The 14,837-nt window shown below is 49.2% G+C and overlaps 1 protein-coding gene across 2 annotated transcripts in view; it reads right to left on the minus strand.

Annotated features, from left to right (window-relative positions):
• Kcnh1 (potassium voltage-gated channel subfamily H member 1) overlaps positions 1-14,837 on the minus strand; it is a 348,705-nt gene that overhangs the window by 74,533 nt on the left and 259,335 nt on the right. For both annotated transcript variants that reach the window (XM_008824811.2, XM_008824812.2), the window contains exon 10: positions 6,279-6,475. In XM_008824811.2, the coding sequence (XP_008823033.1) occupies positions 6,279-6,475 (197 nt within the window). The remainder of the gene's footprint in view (positions 1-6,278; positions 6,476-14,837) is intronic.

Consider the following 14,837-nt stretch of genomic DNA (forward strand, 5'->3'; position numbering starts at 1 on the left):
TTTCACATCTCTCTCTCTCTCTCTCTCTCTCTCTCTATATATATATATATATATATATACACACACACACAATTTTATGTATCTATATAAAATCAAGGGAACTATATTATATATATATATATATGACTTGAGACAGGGTCTCCTCGTAGCCAGCTGGCCTGGAACTTACTATGTAGACCAGGCTGGCCTTGAACTCACAGAGGCCCACCTCCTCTGCAGGGATTACAGGCATGTGCCACCATGCCCAGCCTAGAGAGAAAATATATTTTTAGCCATCACCATCAGCCCCATCTGATCGCTCTGCAAACTTTCCCTTTCTATGGTCACCAGTCCCATAGATAATGGAAGGGAAGTTACAGGGTTATATCCTACTATGGGTAGACCCTTTGGGGGAGGCAGTATGAATCCACCAACTAGCTATAGTCATGCTTTCTCACCTAGCCTCCGCCTGCAGCTAGCAAGTGGCAGAGCTGAGCTGTGAAGTTACATTTCTGCAGTCCATGTTCATTACAGAACTTACAGAACTGCCTGTTTTCTCAGAAGCAGCCAGATCCAGCCTGGTCAACTGTACTGTGTGCTGACTTCAGCAGAATGGAGCTCCCTCACTGTCTCCCCCAGGACTGTCTTTACGGTTGCCAGCGTTCTGGTAGAAGCACTGGGAAACTGGTCCCTGGCATCTCCTGATTCCGTGGAGGACACAGGAGGCTGATTCTCATTTACATGCTGCTGTTCTGTGAAGATTACAGTCATGTCACTCAGATCATCAGCCCCTTCCGCCACCTCTAATTCCAACACCATGATTTTATTATCTCTCTGGGTTGACAGTCTAATAGATAATTTTAAGTTCACAGACGCCTTCACTATGGAAGAATAACAAGGGAAGTGTGGGGCATGCAGAGATCAACTAAGAACTCAGGCTATGACACGCTAGCATTCAGTGGAAAGTGGGTGACATTTCTAAACACCTGGCTTTGCGGACTTTCCTCCCAGCTTACCAACGTTCCACAAGAATTTAAGGAAGTACCTGAAAGGCTTCCCAACACCACTTATGAGCAGAGCTCCCTCCATATCTCAAGGTTCTGCTCTCCTCTTCTCCAGAACAAAACGTCTTTTGGTTACAATGGACTAGATGTGTACACTGGCTTTCAAGACAGCTCACCATGGCAACCTCAGTTTTAGAGAGCAGGCACCAGGAGGCCCCTGCTTTGAAAGCAACAATGACTGGGGTCCTAGATCCCTCCCAACTCATCAGGTTTGAGCTTTAATTATGATTTTAAAAATCCTTCCTGGAATAAATTAGCATATGCAAACATTGCAAACCGTACTCAAATACACAATAATATTGGCTTTGCAAAGAAAGCCCTACCAGCAGAGGATGAGACGCACCCATCCAATTACCTGCCTGCCAGCCAGTTATCCTCGGCACTGGCTGCTGGTAGTTACCTAATTGCCCGTGTGCCAGCATTGTTGACATGGGGTGTGTTTCCTTCACTGGCCTAATGATCAATCCCTGGGCACTGAGAGGCCACACCTCACCTCTACTTGCAAAGGAAACAGAGCCCACAAACAATTAACCAAAGAAACAGCTCTGCTCCTAATGCAAGTACGAGATCGAAGCTTTGAAGGCCGGAGGTGGAGGCAGAGCGTTAGGGGGCTGGAAGATGAGCTACTGTGAACAGACTGCTTCCTACAGGCCTAGGTCACTTGTGTTGGATTTTGTTTTAGTTTTGGGTCTCGCTAGGTTGTCCCAGGGTGATGCAAACACAACCTATAGCTCAGGTTGTCTCTGAATTTGCAGCCATCCTGCTCCCACCTCCCACATGCTGGGATTCCGTGCCATTCTATCACGCCGGCTTGCTATGCCTTTTTTACTGTCTTAATGTGCAGAGGTTTTTGATCATACTAACCAGCCAGCCCTCGGGTTATCTTCTTTTAGTTGTTGCTTTCGATTGTTTTGTTTTATTCTGTACGAGACAAGGTCTCACACTGAAGCCTAGACCTGTCTGGAACTTGCTGTGTAGCCCAGGCTAGGAGCAATCCTCTTCCTTCAGCCCTCCTTTCCAAGTGCTATGATAAGCATGAGTCACCACACCCTGAATATTAGCTTCTTTTTACACACAAAGAGGGGCTTAGTTAAGTGGCTTGCCCATGGATACACATCTAGTCAGCAGCCAAGCCTGCGATCAGATAGGACCTGAGCCCCAAAGCAGTGCCCTTCTACAAACAAGGCAAGGCCAGTCAGCTCCCCACAGGTGAGCCTCCTCAGCACAATAGCAGCACAGCAGTCACTGTTTTTGAGGGCACTGGTAGAGGCAAAAACCATTGGAGATGCTTAGGGGACAACTAGGCCACCCCCGACCCGCCCCAAGGCCAACAGCCTATGAGAAAGTCAGAGTAGGTCACTGCAGGAAAGGCGAGTGCCACGCTTCCCAGAAGCTGGCTGCTCACAGGGTGCGACATCATTAGCCACAGGTGCACAGCCAGGTTCAGAATATGTCATCGTATCTGGGAGGCTTTGGAAAAGGGACCCCCTCTCCTCAGCGTCCTGGTTTACTCTCTTGAGAAAGTACAGTGAAATTGTCATGCCACAGGCTGCTCTGAGCATGTCGTCCGTGGACACGAACCACATACTGACACAGTGCAGTTGCTCCCAGTCTCCTAGTCTGAGATCTCTTAGCAGCATGCAAAGGTCTGAGTACAGAAGATGGCTTGGGGTCTGCAGAAAGCTGCTCCCAGAACCTGGCACCCTGGCCAGGCGAGGGGTTAAGATGCAGAAGGCTCTGCTCTCTCCTTTCATCAATGTCCTCAGGCCACTCCACTCAGAAGAAACAAAGATGCCGTCTCTCCTCCTCACTCCCTGGCGATGGATGTAAGCTCTCAAAACACGTCTACTGCTCTTTCCTGGAATGGAACTGATCAAAAGAGTGGATAGTGCTGGCCTCTCTGTCAGGAGCTGGACGGAAAGGCAGCAATGGGCTCCACACACCCCAGAGAACATTTTACCAAGCAGGAACTCAGCAGAGGAAGAAGAATCCTCTCCTCCCAACTGTCAAAAGACCCCACCTGGATGGTAATGAATAAAGTATTACTCAGGAAGACAAAACAGTGTAGCTGAGCACTTCCTGGGCCCCAGCCTCTGTTAAAGAATCCTCTCCTCCCAACTGTCAAAAGACCCCACCTGGGTCTTTGTCAGGAAGACAAAACAGTGTAGCTGAGCACTTCCTGGGCCCCAGCCTCTGTTAAGAGCTTAGAAACACTATTGTACTTCATCTTCCCGATCACCCTTCATCCTAGAGGTAGACAGTCTCATTCCCCCAGTCTTAAGGATAAGGAGGCTTTCCTGTCCAGAATTACAAAGGTGAGCAGTAGAGACAGAACCCACATCAGTTTTATTGTCTTGGAACTCACAGCTAAGAAAAACTAAAGGTCAAATGCTGACCTGACCCTCCAGGTCCTGCCTCTGCACCCTCACCCTTGACCTCATGTGGCTTTGGAGAAAATGACCTGACAGTCTGAGCTGGATTCCCAAGTAGTGCTGAGCGCTGGGGAGTGCGCATCCACCTGGGCTCAGGGATAAATGGATGAGGCTTAGAACACAGAGGCCAGAGGATACCAGGTAGGAGGTTGGAGAAGCAGAAGATTTCAGTCTGGGAGTCATTTCCAGCCCTGTTCCGTGACGTTCTATAAAACGTTGTGTCTGTGACATGAGGGTGGTGGGGATGTGGGAGAAAGACAGGACTGGCCACTGAGGCATCTTCCAGCTCAGTTTTCACTGTGCACTGGGCAGGGGGAGGGGGTGTTTTACAAGACCCAACGACTCCTCACAGATGCTGAAACCAGAGTGTCCTCAGAGCTCTTAACAAATAACTCGATTTTGCCAAGTAAGAAACAGCCACAAGAATATACTTCACTTTGCCAGAAAAATATAGCTACAAGAATAATTCATGCATGTAATGTTCTCAGCGTCCGTGCCCCATGTAGCCGTGAATTAATTCTCAGAAGGGCACAATGGGGGGTGACAATGGCTCCGCCGAAATGACAAGGCTCTTTCTTCCAAGAAAAGGATGGCTCTTTACAAAAGGCTCTCACGAAAATTCATTTGGCTCTGTACCAGACTCAGAGCTGCTTGGGTGGGAAGGAAATCTGAAGGTCAACTAGCTTGACTCTCCATCAGATGCCCAAGTTCCTTCCATGTTGTTTCTGAGCACAGGCACTGGGGGGAGGGGGGGACCAAACACCCTCAGGTGCACAGACCAGGGGTCCATCTTCTCTTCTCTGGGGATCTGGCACCTGAAAGCACTTTCCTGGACCATGGCGGAAGTCTGTCTGTCCACCGCTTTCACCACAGCTGTCAATCATTCTCTCTATGGGAAAACGATCTCATTACTGGGACATCACTGTTTCTGTTGGCGTTTTGTTTTTGTGTTCTGAGACAGGTTTACTTGATCCACAATTACTCCAAGATTATTACTCCTCCAAAGAACCTGAATTGTTTATTTTCCAACCCATATGATCAACAACGCCCAAAGCTGATTAAAACCAACTGGCTTTCAGAGAAAGGCGGGGTAAACCAAAACACGGGCTTTAAAAGAATCCATTTGGCTAAAAGTACGACTAGCAACAGTCACATGCTCCCAGGCGGCAGACAAGTGAGGGGCTTCCTGAATGAGCGGGTCTTCACCAGAACCCGCCCGCTGGAGTTCAGACGGGCAGGCTTCAAACCAAGGAGCTGGAGACATCGTCCCACCACAACCTTGCATCATGAGATGGGGAACTGCAGCCCTGAGATCCCATCTCTTTCCTTGTCATAGAATGTTGGATGAATTTCGGGTGCTCTGTGCTGTTTTACATGGAGAACACCGGGGTGCTCGGCTGCTCCTGGGGCTCTCGGCAGGATCCTCAATGCAACACCACCCAAGGGACTGAGACAGGCAGAAGCCTATTGTGTGTGTAAGCGAAAGACAGGCCTTACAAACCTTGGGAAGGGCTTAGCAGGCCAAGCTCAGCTTCCGTCCTCTGGATTTTGTCCCAGCTGTGCCTCTAAGCGACCCCTACCTCTTCCTTCCCTCTGGCCAGTGTGTCCCTCATGCTCAGCTCGCCCTCTGGACATGGCCTCTCTGACTCCCCTCTTTAGCTGTCCCCTCCCTTATTCTCCCACAATACTTTGGGGGAGTCATGATCCCTGTCTGTTCCCATATAGCTCTTCTGTTAGGTTTGGGCCTCTGAAGGTGGGGGGTGGGGGGGGCACCTTTGATTTTCTTTATCTAGTCTAGTTCATCTGAGGAACTAAATCCCTGACAAGCAGACAGGGCCATTGATAAGTAACAAAGATGGCAAAATTCCTTCTTCCACTAGAGACAAAGGCCCAAAGACCAACACTGACCCCAAGGAAGCCCAGGACAAATCTGACAGGGAAATCCAGCCAGGGACCGTGAGAGGCAAAGCACACTAGTGGACAAGCACGAGTTCATTGTGGAAAGAGTCTTAAGACAATCTTTCCAGGTGACTCCCCAGGTGATTCGCCTCCATGTGGAGCTACCAAGTACAATGAAGTACAAGAAGTGGGAGACTGAGGCAGGGATTGAGAGTTTCGGTGCAACCTGAGCTGTGTGGTAAGATCTTATCCTATCCGAAGGGGATGCGGGGGAGGGAAATCCACTGTGGGAAGCTAACGCCCCCGCGAGGCGAAAACAGAGAAAGGCGGAGACAGCCTGACGGTTCGAGTGTGAAAGAAACAGCTTCAGAGGAAACGTTTTCTGGTCCTTAAAACTGCTTTTTCGCAAGGAGCTGGTTGTATACAAAACGGTCTCCAGACAGCCACATCCCATGGCTTTCTCTGCTGAACTCAAGTAACATATTTTCATTTCTTCCCCAGAGTTTATCATTACCGGCTGGCTGGCGGCCTCACAGCACTCCGAAGGCCCCAGCCACTGGGAGATCCAGTTGGCATTAATTAGGCGGCTCCATGCAGCCACACTACTGATGGGCAACCACGTTTACCCATCTTTACACACTGCAAGGTCTCGACAGTGCTGGGAACTGGGGCCCGCAGATGGACACAAGGGCAGAGGCCTTCTGCACCAATCCCGACCCATCTTCTAGTCCAGTACACCTCTCCCTTCCACTTCATATCCAAAGCCCTCAGAGCAAGCAATGCACAGAGCTGCCTTAGAACCATTTTCTCTACTTACATAAAAGGCCGAAGGACATTCCCAGCCCTGTAATTATCCAAAGTACACAGGTATAAACGGAAAAAGAACCAAAACTCGCCAGCTCACCCTCTTCCTTAGGTTGTAGGTGAGAATCAGGTTCCGGGAGAAGGAGTGAGAGAAGGCAGTGTAGAATTCCAGCACTTTCTGCAGGGCGTCCCGCTTGATCACATGCAGGTCACAGTAGGTCAAGGCCCTAACATTAGCACAGGACTGTGCAAGAGTGGCTTCCTTCCAGAACACATCTCCAAACACGTCTCCTTTCCCTGGGGAGAGAAAACCACCACGAGGACAGTGTCAGTCAGGGGTGGGGTCTGCCACACAGTGCTGTCCCCAAAGTCTACAGCTTGGGCTCCGGAAAGGCAAAGGGAATTGTAATGCGATCTCAATATGCAATTCAAGAACCTTCAAAATATCACATAGAGCATGTCAAAGTTTAAACCACAGACTCAGAATCAGTCATGTCTCCTACTTCAGGGGGGACCCTGATTTAGGAAGCAACTCTTTCCAGGGTTGTTACGTAACTTTCCCAGCTGGTAGCTTGTAATTTCATGCTTTATTTTTGATTTGTTGTCTCCCAACAAGAGAGCTCAAGTGTGTTGTTCCTCCTCAGAGTTCAGTACTTATCTGTTATGTAACAACTTCCTCCAAACTGAAACATTCTATCCTGGAGGGAAGCTTGTTAAGACTCAAAGCTCTAACGGGAGGCTCCTTAAGACTCAGGAAATAAACTCTGAAGTCTCAGGAAGTCCCTAGAACTTTTCAGATCCACCAGGCGCCTCCCTCTGAATATCATGTAAGTAGTAAGAACTGCCGAGGAGACTCTGACCTGGGAGCTGCCTGCATGTCAAGTTGAGAGCTCCAGGGTTCCAGCCTTCAGCCCTCACTCATGCTGGGTGGGCTTTTGGTGATATAGCTCCTCTGAGTCAGCCCTGTTCCTGTAGGTAACCCCAGTAAACTCACTCGTTCACCAAGTTGGACTTTGGTGGTGTCGTTTTACTTGGGTATGTCATCAATACTCTAGCTGGGGTGTGTCAACATTTGTCCATGTCTTCCCAGGAAGTGTCACACACCATAGCTGCACAGTAGGAAGTAGGCTGACATTGAAAGAGAGGAAGAGAAGATGGAAGTGGGCCGTGGGTCTGTGTCAGGGTCTGAGCAGTGGTAGGGAGGTGGATACCTCCTCCGGAGCTGCAGACTAGGAGAGGCCTCCTCTAGCTGGGACCATCCATGTAGAAGTCAGGCCACTTTAGCCACTCCCATACTTGTCTGATACCCTAAGGTTTTATTTAGACCATGCATCCTTTCTCGTACACCCTCTGAAGTGTATTCTTTACCCTTGTTAAATGCCCTCTTGGGCCCCCTGTAACTGATCTCCAGGATCTTCTGTCTCTAACATTCCACAAGTAATTTAATGAATCAACAGCACAATACTGTGAAATGAATGCTTATGTCTCCAAATTCCTAGTTGAAATGCTAAATTACAGTGTAACAGTATCAGGAAGGGGGGACTGGGATGCAGTTAAGTGATGAAGGCTCCTGACTTACTGTGTGTCTGACCTCATAGCTAGTGCCTTCATAAAGGAGACCCCAGGGAACCTTGTGTTTTTTCTACCATACAAAGAATCAGAAGTGGGCAGCCGGAAGAAGGCCCTCATTAGAACCTGACCATGTTGGACCACAGACCTTGGACTTCCAGCCTTGAAAACTACAAGAAAGAAATTTCTATTGCTTATTCATCTCCTCCAAACCCAGGGTTATTCTACTTTCTCCCAGAGATGAACATTTTTCTCCAACATCTAACATGAAGCTGAATTTATCCCTGGCACAGTCTCTAGTTATGAGGAGCTTACCATGTTTATCTTGCTTCTACCTTTTCAGGGAAGATAAACACAAATTGAAATCTCCAGGGAGCCAGAGAGGCACATAAAGCCAGGAAGGAGAAGAGCTACAAAGAGATGACTTCAAGGAGAGGTCAGCCAGGCTCCCCAGGTCCCGGAACCCTTATTCACGGTGCTTTGTGGACAGTGGCTTTGCTTGTCACGGTAAAGAAGGAGGTATGCCTTAAAACACATGGGCAAACAGGCTTTCTCAAACACCAAGAAGTGTCCGCTCTAAGTACTTAAGATATTCCACAGTCTTCTCTAAGCATCTCCAGAATGTAAGCCAACCTCCCCACCTTGGGGGGCGGCGGGGAACACTTCACAGTCCTATGTGTCTGTGGTTCTAATATTGTTAAGAGTAGCAAAAAGCCCCATAAATTGAACTGGCCCAGACCATAAAATCCCTAGTCTATCTGTTAGAGGACCACTTTTCCAGTCTCACTGGTCAATTACCTGGTGATAAAACCACTCCTAGGAAGGCAGGTTCACCTTAAGTTATGCTAAATAGGTGGGCAGAACACCTAGTGCGTAATGAGCTAGGGAATCTTTCCTGCCTGAAAGTAGCTCAGACCTCTGCAGAACTGCTGGATCAGCCAGTCATGTAGGTCTCAGTGCCTTTCTTACTAAACATGCTTTCTTTAAGGCTCTGGGCCGCCCCCAGCATCTTGTATGTCTTCACTTTTTCTCTAAAGCTTCCTTCTCCTGGCCATGTAGCCACATATCTATCTGACTCCCACGCAGGCTCTACACCTGCATGGCTCCATGGCTTTCTTTCCTTCTTCCCACCGCTCACCTCAAGGTGGCTGCCAAGATGACCAGCTCACCTGCCCTGAGAATTTTTCTTTTAAGATTCTAATAAAATTGTAAAAGCTTCTGTTTGGGTCCATTCTTAAATTCTGTTATGAATGAGACTAAGAACCCTCTAGGGGCCTCTTTCTCCCCATTTCAACTTGTACATTTCAAACGACTTTATTTTCTGTGTTTGTGTGCTGGTGCTGGTGCTAAGTGGAGGCTAGGTGAGACTGTGGGATCCAGAGCTGCAGACAAATGTGAGATACCCAGTGTGGTTGCTGGGAACCAAACTCAGGTCCTCTTCATGAGCAGCAAGCACCCTTAATCACTGAGCCATCTCTCCAGCCCCATGAAAAAAGTTCTACAGACTAGGTGTGAATAGGTCATGCATGGGGTTGCTTCTAGGTAAACATGTCTTTGAAACTATGCTGCTTAGATCCCTTTACCAAGCTCTTTTTGCAATCATGTGTGATATGGGTGGCTAAGTTACAGGTGTGGTCAGTGGACAGGAACTTTCCTCTGGGGTGCTGCCTAGCTGCCATGGAAACAGGCTCACCCCACGGTGCTCCACAGATCTGGTCTCCAGTCAGCAAAGTTGGTGAACTCACTTGTACATACTCAATGTTCTGTGACCTTCCTGCACCCCCATGCCCTTCATATTTTAATATTCTTGCTCCTCTAGATAACACCCCTCTTCTGAAACAGTAAATGGTAGAAAAGCTGATGGCACCCTTCCTTTCGGCATTGTGGTCACATGGTTTAGTGACAAGGCAAAGCTTAGCGCCCTTCCCTAGAACCAGGTCTGGATTTTTGATCAATAAAATAAGGCAGAAATGGCATTCTGGGATTTTGTGGCAAAGTCACAAGAAGCCAATGGCCTGGTCTCTTGGAACATTCAGTCTTGGGGTTCTCCATCTTGGAATCTGATCAACATGATAGAAGCCCAGGCACACAAGAAGTCGTGTGAAAGAGTCCTGGACCCCATCCCACCTCTCAGAGGACATCAGCCTCAACTGCCAACCTCTGGTTGGTCCTTCCCAGTTGAGCTGTCTCAAGAGTTCAGGCTCAGCCACCACCTGCCCACAACCACGTGACAAGCATGTGCACCCCAGCCAGCTGAGCCCCACAGTCCAGGATGGTAGAAGACAAGAGGGTCTCCAGCCAGCAGTTGCTGCCCAGCAGCAGATCACACAGGATCACAAAGTCCAGGCTGAAATGGCCTCCCAGGTACCACCATTCCAGCGGACCACCACCCATCACCCCAGCTCTGATAGGCACCCCCTCGTCCTGCCTGAAAGAAAAGGTCAAGAAAGAACAGGGCCATCTCAGATGAGCAGACCTTCCTGTCAGTGAGAAAACAGGAAGGTCTCTGATGGGCAGACTTTCTTGGCTACACATTTAAAAAATATTTAACTTATTTTTAAAATTTTATGTGTATGAGTGTGTTGTCTGCATGTTTGTAAGTGTACTTGTGCTGTGCAATGCCCAGGAGGTCAGAAGAGGGTGTCGGATCCCTTGGAACTGGAGTTAGGGATGGTTGTTAGCTGCCATGTGGGTGCTGGGAACCAAGTCCTCTACAAGGGCAGCCAGTGCTCTTAACTGCTGAGCTATCTTTCCAGCCCTACAGATTTTTAAAAATTTTGTTTTAATGTCTGAGATTTATCTAAATTATGTACAAATTTTGTGAAACTTTTTATTTTAAAGAATTTCATATGACTATTGTCTTTACTATTTCCATCCCTTTCAGTCCTCCAACTCTCCCTGTGCCCCCAACTTCCTGTGCTCTTCTTCGTTACATATATTATATACATTTATAAATATGCACACACATATGTATAATGCACTGAGCGTATTTAGTGGCATTTGTGTGCACCCGTGTTTAGGGCTGCCCATTTAGAATTAGATAACTGATCAGGGAGCTCGTCCCTGGAGAAAATAGATTCTCCCTCAGCGTCCACTGATTACCTGTAGCTCTTCAAGTGGAACCCCATGATATACATGTGTGGGTATCTGTGAGAAACGCAGCCCTTATAAGTCCTGCAGTCTCCTACTGGGAGAAACATGGCACAGCTAAGCCGTGACTACTGAGCGTGTACACTGAGCGGTAATTTTGCCTCGTTCTTCCTAAGATTACCTCACTTAAACAAGACCCACTTCAAAAGCACTGTACTTCTTAAACTGGGAGATTTTCTAATTATAGAACCTATAAAGTAAAATAGCTCTTTGCATGCATTGAATGTACGGACCTAGATTTATTTTATGAACCCACATGAGGGGTGTATCGACTGCACAGAACACAGGGCAGCCATGTTGGTCCTAGAACACACCCAAAACAAGTGCTTTAGTAATGGCAGTGCCTCAAATTGAACACTGTCCAATCCCACGTCCTGTGAAGGCAGCAGCTTCCGTGTGCCGGGTCTGAGCACGAGGCTGAAGAATGTGGTGTGGAGGACATGTCAAATCCAAAACCAACCCGAGACCCCTCCAGCGAAGGGGAACTGTTTTACAACACAGGTAACCTGGGAAAGCTGTCAGGAGGGCGGTGGGGCATTCACGGGTCATGCATGTGTGGTGCTGGGAGGAGACGCCTCAGGTCAGAGCTGCCAGGCAGAAGGCGGGACCTGTCCTGTACACATCCTTTCACTGCTGGTGACATGACTGCTCACTGAAGAACAGGTTTCCCAGCACACCTGGCAATCAAACTGCTCAGCAACCAGCTTGCTGCTCAGAGCACAGGTGAAGAACGTTAACAGCTAACGGTGTAAAGCCCTTGTATGTGCACTCTAAGTGGATGTCCTGAGCTGGGAGAGAGGAGCAGGTGGGGAGGGAGGAGGGCATAGAGAGAAGAGGCACTCTCATTAGAACGCTGGGCCAACACCCCTGTGATAACAAATAACCCCACCCCCGGTTGCCCAGCTGTCCTTCCTGAGCCTTCCCTCTGGTGGTGGGTATAACAGTCACCCCCAGCCCACCACTTGGGGGCTGAAGAATGAACTTGGACACATGGAAAACCAGGTCCCAGGGCTGAGGCGCACAGGAAGAATGGAGTCCCTGGCAGGCAGTTTGGTGCAGTGGAGGGCAGAGTCAAAGGGGCAGGTGGGGAAGAGACACAGGAGCTCAGGGAAAACTCTAGAGGTGTTTGGAACAGGGCCCTGGAAGCATCAAGCAGTCTTCCTGGATATTAAGAAGTTACAGGAAAGAAGTTGTGATTTGAACCCCACAACTGAGTTTGGAACTCTGCAAGAGCAGGCCCCATTCAGTCAGATGGGTGCTGAGTGGGCTGGTGGGCTAGCAGGCCAAGCATGGGGAGGCTCATGGGATAGCCTGTACTATCCAAAGTCTAACACTCTCTGCTGCCGGAATCACTAGCCATTTTCAGATCCACTTAGCCAGTCGTTCAGGCAGGGCCTGGGGTAGGAAAACCTGACAGCAGGTAGGAAGTGAGCCTTCTTAGATCAGGAGGCCCAGGTAACACCCTACTGAGGGGAAGCAGCAGCTGCTAGGGGGGTGCCCCATGCTGTGGAGATGCCACCTGCGCTTTTACACCTGATCTGCTACTGGAGAAGTTGCAGCCTTGCTGGGCTTCTGGTACTTGGGATTCCTGTTGTATGTAGCCCACAGAGGCCCTTTTGGGCCAGCGGGCATCCCAGTGCAGTGACCTCAGTGGGCATGTGCACCCCTGGGGTATCCCTTCACCTGCTTGGGGGAAAGCGCAACCTCCCTGTCTGAATGGCTCAGCCTCAGTGAGATGCTCAAACTTGCAGCAACATTGAGTCACAGCTGCGGCCACATGAGCCGTACAACCTGGCCACATCAATCCACTTCCCCACCCACCCTGACTGTGACCAGAGAGCAGGGCCACCAAGGTCCGGCTTCGTGCACCAGGCATTAGCACCCTCCACATGCCTCCTCCTGGAGGGTGAGGTTCAGCCTGTGGAGCTTGGTCTGGACACTTGAGGGCTTTCCCACTTACACTGTGCACATCTACCCTCTGCCTGCCCACCTGCAGGGAGAGCTGAGCAAGCCAAAGTTTTGGTATCCTGTGACTGTGGTGTCTCATCTGCAGAGACAGGGACACATCCTTTGTGTTTTCACTACAAATAAGAGACCCATTTCATCCACCACAGCTTACAGAAGTGAAAACATACATCAAAGACACTGTGCTGACCTCATCACTGGCCTCCCATCTCTCTTGAAAACAAAGTCTGCACTCTGGGGCTTCACTAGCCATTGGGGTGCTGGAGCTTCATTTGCTTTCTGAGCTATGAAGAAAGTGGCGACTGGACATGCCAAGGTGGCTCAGCTCTAGCGACAGGCCCGTTCCTCCCTGCTCCCCAAGGTACATCCACCTCTAGAAGTCTTGTAGAAGAGGTCTGAGCACTCGAACACCAATGCTCTCTTTGGCTGGTACGAAAGGAGGCAATCAGGGTCCTTTTAAACTATTGCCTCTATGTTAGACGTGAGCCACTTGCCTGCTTAGCAACACCCATGCAAGTTCCTGTACGGTCACAGCACGGTCTCACCTGAGCAGCACCTATGTGCCTCTGCCTCTCTAGAGAGCTCTCAGCCTAATCTGCCCACAGATGGGGCACCTTTCACCATCTCCACAGAGCTCAATCCAGCTCAACAACTGGCTTTATCGGCTGTAGGTCAGGGAGGGCTGGAGGGAGGCCATCCAGCTCATGGGGCTCATGGAATGGTATAGGTTGTTTCTGTGATTAAGGACTTTATAAAACAGGATGAGGAAAGTCATCGATGTTCATCACAGTAAAGAATAACACCATCACAACAAATGTAATACCAAGATGTGGGGGAGGCAGGGCTAAGCGGAACTAAAGGGACCTTGTGGGGGAGCACAGACTGCCACTCATAGAAGTCAGACTGACGTGAAGGGCCCGTGGCTCTTCCAGACAGCACAGATGGGAATGGAGACTGGGTCCGATGTGTTCACCTTCTCAGCCGAGCTCTTGGTCATCTTATCCCAGCTCCTGCTCTGACTGTTAAGAGTGTCAGTTGAGGGGCTGGAGAGATGGCTCTGTGGTTAAGAACACTGGTTGTTCTTGCAGAAGACCCAGGTTCAAATCCCAGCACCCACATGGCAGCTGTCCTAGTTTGTTCTTCACTGCTGTGACAAAATACACTGACCACTACCAACATGGGGAGGAAAGGGTTTATTTAGCTTACATATCCTGGGTCATAGTTCATCCAGGAGCCCAAGGTAGGAACTCAGGGCAGGAATCAGAGCACAGGCCATGGAGGAACGCTGTTTACTGGTTTGCTCCCCTGGCCCCTGCTCAGCCTGCTTTCTTATGCAACACCTGGCCAGGGGTGGCACCACCCACAGTGGGCTGGGCCCTCCCACATCACTCATCAAGAAGATGCCCTTCAGACATGGCCATAGGCCAGTCCAATAGAGGAAATTCCCCAATCGAGGCTCCCTCAACCCAGGTGTGTCAAGTTGACACTAAAGCTATCCAGCACAATTGACCCCTTGTCAACTTGACACACAAATGTCACTATTAAACCATAAATTTTCCAATTTTTGTCCCCAAGATATAATATTACTATCACAACATAAGACAGTACAACCTTAAAAACACACAGTCCTTAAAAAATCCAAACACCTAAAAGTCCATAGTCTCTTTTAAAAGTCTCTTAACTGTGGGTGGGCTTCTTTAAAATCCAAAACAAGTACTGTCTTATTTCAAAGGGAAGAATCAGGCACACCTAAGCAAAACCTAAGTCCAGCAAAGTAGCTCGAGGCTGGACATCTGGGATTCACTCACGATCTTCCGGACTCCAAAGGGTTCTGGCGGCTCCACTTCTCTGACTCTGCAGTCCACAGCATACTCAGCTCGTCTCGCAGACCCAGGCCAGCTCCATGCCACACCTGCCGCTGTCCTTGGTGGTCGTCCCATGGTCCCGGCATCTCCAAAAAGCTGGGGTAGCCACT

Source organism: Nannospalax galili, unplaced genomic scaffold, assembly GCF_000622305.1.
Source record: "Nannospalax galili isolate Female #2095 unplaced genomic scaffold, S.galili_v1.0 scaffold648, whole genome shotgun sequence".
NCBI classification, from domain to species: domain Eukaryota; kingdom Metazoa; phylum Chordata; class Mammalia; order Rodentia; family Spalacidae; genus Nannospalax; species Nannospalax galili.